Raw genomic sequence first — 7,531 nt, 5'->3', positions numbered from 1 at the left:
TCATCGCGTGTATACATCTCTTTGGGAACTCATTAACACCTTAACAGTCTTCGAAAAGAGGACGAACCTTACCAAATCTACAGAAGCCGCTTCTCCATGAGTTTTGTACATTTTAAAATTGTTTCTCTTGCAAAAATTTTGGGCCCATCCAATAGAAGCACCTTGGTGAATAGTATCTGAGTGTTCTTGAATAAAACATCTGGCTTGGGAAACCAACATAAAATAATCAATTGGTATTCCCGCTTCACGAACTTCATGAAACTAATTGATCATTGCTTCCTCAAGTTCCGGGTTCTGTGGTTTTCTTATTCGTTTATACGAGGATGGAAAGTTTATCAATGTTTCTTTAGAAATTGAACGCAAATGATAAACTTGCTTTGGAGAAATTACTATTTTTAGTTGTTGTCTTACAACTTCGATTACTTTCTGTGTATTTTGATAAAGATCAATTAATTCAATAATTTTTATTTTGTCTCGTAACATCAATGATGTTCTCGTTTTGACACGTTTGGATTGCATTAAAACTTAATGATTTAACAGATTTATTTAAAGTTATTTAAGTCGAAACAAAGTTAGATACAAAAGTTTTATTTATTATATTAATTGTGTTAATAGATTTGTTTTTGTTTTTTGATTTATTATAAAATTTATTATTTATTTTAGAAAAAAAATAATTGCCAATTGTTTTCAAGACATAGGCAAAGTGTTTATTTTGGTTAGAAAAAAAATAATAATCAAAAAAATATTTTTGTGACAAAAAACAAACCGAGGTATTTATTTGTTAATTATACAATTCCTCATTTTTTCCCTTATATCGAATAACATTGGTACATGGTATTCCCTTATATCGAATAATGACTGTATTTATAACATAATCATTTGACAGTTTCTGTAGCAACCATTTTAAAAAACTTATATTTTAAATTTTGTTTTGTTAATTTTGTTCGTAAAAAACATACTAGTGTTCATATATTTGTTTGAAAAATGATAAAATATAAAAACCTAATTACTTATTGTTGTGAATGTGTTTTCTATTTTTTTCAGACCTTTAAAGTTAAATTTGATAGACTGGAAATTAAATCTTTAATATTCAGTCTTTTTGATTGTTCATGTTCCCAACATCTTTGGATTATCTCAAAAGATTTATCACTCATATTCTCCTTTTTATCAAGACGTTTTCCTTCAATCACAAACTTTGCAATAACCCATGGATATTTGAATTGTGTTTTTGGATATGCCTGACACCACCCAAAACACTCAAACATAGTAATACCAAGTGAGAACACATCAGCAGATTTCTTGTACTTTTCCTTCTTAACTATTTCAGGTGCCATGTCCACTGGTGTTCCAATTCCTTTTGTGAATGACATGTTAGTCATCAACATGTTGATATTTCTAGCACTTCCAAAATCAGTCAATTTTGCATTGACTTTGTTATTCATATCAAGTGAAATAACAAGAATATTGTCTGGTTTGATATCTCTATGTAAAATTCCATTTTAATGTAAATATAAAATCCCTTTGAAGCATCTAAGATCAATTTTATTCGTAAATTCATTTCAACTTCATTGGATTTTTTCTTATTAATCAAGTCCTGTAAACTTCCATATTGCGCAAATTCTGTGACCATACATATCTTGTTTGGTATTAAAACGGCTCCAAAGAAATGTACGATATACTCACTTCGGAATTTGTCTAACATGTCGACTTCATTTTTAAATTCAGAAATGGTTTCTTCTTTATTATCACTTTGTTTCATCTTTTTAATAGCAACAACATTTCCTCTGTAATTTCCTTTGTACACAACACCAAATGAACCTTCGCCAATTTGCTTCGTTTCTTCGAGTTCTCTGTAATTTAATTTGGTTGATTGTTCTGTGTTGACTTCTATTTGTAATTTGTTACTCAAAACAGTTCCTGTCACAATGTCAAGAGCAATCGCCATAATATTTTCTTTTATTTGACATGAACATAACGGCTTTATAAATAACTCAAATTCACAGGCTTTGCCTTGCTTTAGTGTGACTATAGAAGGCAGTGTACGTATTTGGTAACAATCACACCCTTCAATCACACTAAATTGAACCTTCAAACTGTGTTTTGAAGTGTTTCCAATACATATCAAGTCACGAGTCTTGGTGTTTACTTTAATAACTTCGTCGCTATCAATATCAAAGCGTAAAACATTTTTGTTGGAGCACAAAACGTTGTTCATTTTTTCCATCGTTAAATTAGAACTTTTAATATCGAAAACACAGACATTCTGCATTTGTTGTTTGTGACTATATCGCTGAAGTATATAAAGTAGAATAATTGTTAACAAAGTAATTGTTAATATCAACAGTACTACAACTGTGATTGGAATACCTATGACAAAACCATAATTAACAGATTCTGTGCAACTATCACCATAATCTGTCGGTTTTTGTTGACCTTCACATTTAACACATTTTGAATTCTGTGCTGAAACACAACGATTTACTTTTGTATAATGAAGACATTGCGAGTTAACTAAAACATAATCTTGATCATCACATTCTGTGCATAACCTTTCAGTTTCACATGAAATGCAATTTGAAATACATTTATAACATTTGTGATTTAATAAGTAATGACCAAACACACACCTTTCACAGCCAGAAAACGATGACAATTCACAATTTGAAAGTGTTGTATTTGATTGACACAATTTGCCTTCGCTTTGAATGTTGAAATAGCCGTCTTTGCATGCAAGACATTCGTAACTATTAACACAAAGTGCACACGACTCATCACAATGTATACAGCTGATACCCTCTCGATAATACCCACTGTTACAAATTGCACATCCACTACCGGGTAGCGCAATGTCACAACTTTCCTCCAACACACCAAGAGATTTACAGTTTCCTGATGTGTCAAAATAAAACCCAGATCTACATGTTGTGCAATAAGTCGTGTTGTAACAAAAAAGACAGTCATTTTTACATTGAAGGCATTCGTTGTTGATGTTGTAAAATCCACCGGCGCAGTGTTGGCATCCTTTGTTATTTCGAATTAAACAAGTTGTTTCTGTTACTGTTTTACTGCTTGTTTTAAGTTTGTCATCTTCATCAAATGTTTCAGCACAAATTCCATTTTTTAATTTGAAGGTATCAAGACACTCAACACATTTATTGTTATTTGCACTGTATCTCTTGCAATATGTAACTGTTGTGGATTCTATTGGGACACAGTAATCGTACTTGTTCTCTACATTCTTTGAGTCTGTCTGGTAATACCCCTCATTGCAAACAACACACCCACTTGAGCTAAATGTTTTGCATGTTGATATTTCACTCTTTGATATACACCAAGTGTCAGTGTATTTTACAAAGCCATCCAACCATTCAAGACAACCATTACTGTCACAGAGACCACAATTGTTTGTTTGACATTTGGAACACCTTCCTTGTGATGGGTAATTTAAATTAGAAGCACACTTGGTGCAAAATCCATATTTTGCCGTTTTGCAGTTTTCATCTGGAACACATTGGTTTGAAGTTGTGTCAAATATATAATTAGTGGTACACTCCAGGGGAGTAATTCTGTTCTTTGATAATTGGCAAATTGAAATAGAACTTCCACAGCCAGCACAATCATTTGATATGTTGAGATAATCACCAATTCCACATTTGTAAATAATACCATTTCTAATTTCCATATTTTGTTGTGAACTTTGACAATCATTTCCATTCAAAGTGAAGTTGTCGTTGCAATTATTACAAATAAAATTATTCTTTTCAACTTTTTGATATTTGCAGTTTGTCAAATTGTCTTTGCAATCGGAGTTGACTGAAATCTGGTCATAACAATCACACGAAGACATTGTGATGTTGGTTGGCAAACCCCATTCGCCAAAAAATAGTTGTTGTTACAGAGAAGACAAGTCGACTCATAGAGTTGAATTTGGCAGTTCACAAAATTACTTTGGCAGCTCTTTGAATTTGGATTGTAATACTTCCCACTTGGACACAACTGACACTTCCCGCCATTCAACACATAGTTGGTCATACAAGAGGCACAATTGGAAACAGCAACAGTAAGGGTGGAACACACATTGCAGTACTTAGTTGCAAAATAACAACTTTTTCATGTTGTATCGGTCTTTTTGTAAGTGCCAACTTCACAGTTTGTACAAAGCACATTTGAAGCTACGTATTGTGGGTCTTTGCACGCCAGGCACTTCTTAACTGTTTGACTGCAAGTAGTGCAATTAGTGTTGATTGTGTTACATTGAACACATACACCAATTTCATTTGGGTAATATCCCGTGTTACACATCACACACTTTCTGTCAAATGCAGACGAGCATTTATTACAATGTGCATCAAAAGTTGAGCATGATTCGCAAACACGTGATTTAGTCGATTGCAGACATAGTTATCTTGACATGCTGTGCATATCCCATTTGTTGCATCACAGCTCCCTCCACATGTTGTTGAACATGACACACAAATGTGTGACGTGTCGTTTGGATACATGTTTGGTGTTGAACATTTTGTGCACTTTCTTTCACCAGTCACACAACTCTTACAATTTACATCAAATGCCTGACACGATATACACACAAACGGATTTGTGTTAGAAGGGACATACGTTGATGCACAGCCAGTACATTCTCCACTTACTCCATCACATTTACCCCCACATGTCGAGTCACAATCTATACACTTTCCATTTGATGCAAATTTACCATTTGTACATTCCATACAACTCTGTGTGAAGTCTGTTGCACAAGTTACACAGTCTTTGTTCCATGCAGAGCACATTATACAATTTGTTGAAATTAGTGAAATCACAACATGGTTGTCAATACATAACATGCACATACCATTTGCTGTATTGCACTTATTTTGTTGACACGTTGTTGAACATGCTACACAAATTCCATTTGATGGGTAATACCCACTGTCACAGGTCACACATTTTCTGAAAAGTCTGGCGAACAAGTCGCACAAAGAGAATCAAATGTTCTGCAGCTTTGGCACGTCTTACTTGTTGAAGAAATAAAAACGTAATTTGATAAACACCCGGTGCAAAACCCATATCGCGTGTTGCAACTACCACCACATGTTGAGTCACAACTTTTGCATTTGAAGTCTGTTGATGTGTCCGGGTAATAATTTGTGTTGCATTCCTCATATGCACGCGATTGGTCTGATGCACACAAAATACAATTTGAGTCGAACGAAGAGCACGCTTCACACTTTGTTGTTCCATCAGACTCGTCAATAACTTCATTTGAATTGCAATTAACACAGACACCAGTTTGGCCATTGCAGCCCGTTGTGCATTGTGTGTCGCATGGAACGCATACACCAGTATCGTCTGTGTGTGTCTTGTTGGTGCACGTGTTGCACTTTCTCTCGCCACTTGACGCACAAACTCGACAATTTGCGTCAAAATCAGCACATGCAATACACACACTGCTGTTTGTTGTTGAAAAGACTTTGTTTGTGTCGCAGCCCGTGCAATTTCCACTGGTTGTATCACACTTACCACCACATGAATAGTCACACTGCCTGCATTTGCCATTAACAATGTAGTATCCACTATTACACACAACATACTTTCTGTTAAAGTCTGAAGAACATGTTGTGCAATGTGAGTCAAAATCATTACACGTTTGACAAGTCAACCCCCTTGGATCACTAAAGACGTAATTTGTCTGACACCCGGTACATTTTCCACTAATTGTGTTGCACTGCCCTCCACATGTTGTTGAACACGATACACAGGTGTGTGACGTGTCGTCTGGATACATGTTTGGCGTTGAATACTTCGTGCACTTCCGCTTACCCGTCACACAACTCTCACAATTAACATCAAATGCCTGACACGATATACACGTTGTTGAAAATGGATCGGTTGGCACCATCCCACTCGAACATGTCGTGCAAATTCCATTGTTACCATTGCAGGCACCACCACACGTAGATGAGCAACTTTGGCATTTATAATTGCCACTCGTTTTGATGTAATAATATGGTTTGCAGGAAACACACTTTCTTGTAAAGTCTGTCGCACATGTCACACAATTTTGGTCATAAACACTGCAAATTTCACAGTTTGGAGAAATTGGCGAAGTCACGACGTAATTGTCAATACATTTTGTGCATTGTCCATTTGCTGCGTTGCACTCGTTTTGTTGACACGTTGCCGAACACGCAACACACGTGCCACTTAATGGGTAATACCCCATTGAACATATTAGACATGAGCTGACACCATTATAGGCACACGTGGCACAATGAGAATCAAAGTTTTTGCAAACTTCGCATACTGTTGATGGCGGACTCGTAAAGACCAAACCACTCTCACATGAAGTGCAATGCCCATCTGTTTGGTCACAACTTCCACCACATGTGGTTGAACATGAAATACACTTCCCGGTATCTGGTGACGGGTACATGTTTGTAGTTTTGCAAGTTGTGCATTTCTTTTCGTTTCCACCTGGACACGTCTCACAGTTTGAATCGAAGTCTGCGCAACTTTTGCATTTTGTGCTTTGTGTGTCATACATCACATAATTTGATGCACATGATGTGCAATACCCATTTGCATCACATGAAGAACAAGAAGAATCGCAATTTCCACAACTTGTTCCATTAATCCCAACAAAATACGGAGATGCACAACTCAGACACTTTCTATCTGTTGATGAACACGTGTTGCAGTTTAGGTCTATTGAATTGCAAAAAGAACAGAATTTTGAAGGTTGTGTTATTGCGGGAGTGTATTGTGATGAACACGTCTCACAGTATCCCGTCTGTGTGTTACATCCATTCAAACACGTTGAGTCACAACCAACACATGTAAATGGAGATGTTGTTGATGGGTACATTCCCTTTTTACATACAGTACACTTTCTTGTGATTGTTGAACAATCTACACAATTCGGGTCAAAAGAAGAACACGTCTGACACGAAACATTTGTTTCAGAGATTATTGTATATTGATTGCTTACACAAGTGTTGCATGCGCCCGTTTGTGTGTTGCACCCTGTCGACGCACACGTTGAATCACAGGGAATACAACTCAAGTTGGCATTTGATGGGTAATATCCTGTTGTACACACCCGACACTGTTTGTTTGGAGTCAGACATTCAGCACACTTTGAATCATAATTAGAACACACTTCGCATTGTTGTGATTGTGGATTTGTGTAAACCAACCCAATTGAACAACTTGAACAATATCCTGTTGAATCAGAACATGAATTACCACAAGTTGTGTCACATTGTATGCATGCGTTGTTGTTTAATAAGTAGTAATTCGGTTCACATGTAATACACGATGATATTCCGTACGTTAAACAATTTTGGATTATGATATTACTTTCACAATAAGTCGAATTTTTTAAAGTGTATCCACTTTTACATGTGGTACAAACACTCGAACTATTACAAGTTTCACAATTTGGAACAGTACACCCGTTGTAATAACACGAGTAGCTAACTAATTTATATGGTGGTGTACATGAAGCATATGAAGTGGTAAAAGAAGCGGA

The 7,531-nt window shown here is 35.8% G+C and overlaps 2 protein-coding genes across 2 annotated transcripts; both read right to left on the bottom strand.

The window, feature by feature from the left end:
- Window positions 1-1,040: 1,040 nt before the first annotated feature.
- EIN_039460 (protein serine/threonine kinase, putative) lies at window positions 1,041-3,682 on the bottom strand (the record flags this gene model as incomplete). The annotated part of the gene is made up of 2 exons (XM_004184770.1): window positions 1,041-1,395; window positions 1,458-3,682. 2 exons carry the CDS (start codon window positions 3,680-3,682, stop codon window positions 1,041-1,043), a joined length of 2,580 nt encoding a protein of 859 aa, XP_004184818.1.
- A 428-nt stretch (window positions 3,683-4,110) lies between these two features.
- Window positions 4,111-7,531, bottom strand: EIN_039450 (hypothetical protein; the record flags this gene model as incomplete). The annotated part of the gene is made up of 3 exons (XM_004184769.1): window positions 4,111-4,312; window positions 4,375-4,858; window positions 4,969-7,531. Coding segments are annotated over 3 exons (3,249 nt in total), but the record flags the coding sequence as incomplete, so codon positions are not given.

This window comes from Entamoeba invadens (genome assembly GCF_000330505.1).
Source record: "Entamoeba invadens IP1 unplaced genomic scaffold scaff_1105074725255, whole genome shotgun sequence".
NCBI classification, from domain to species: Eukaryota; Evosea; order Mastigamoebida; family Endamoebidae; genus Entamoeba; species Entamoeba invadens.
The sequence above is the reverse complement of the archived record's forward strand: the minus strand, read 5'-3'. Positions and strand labels throughout refer to the sequence as shown.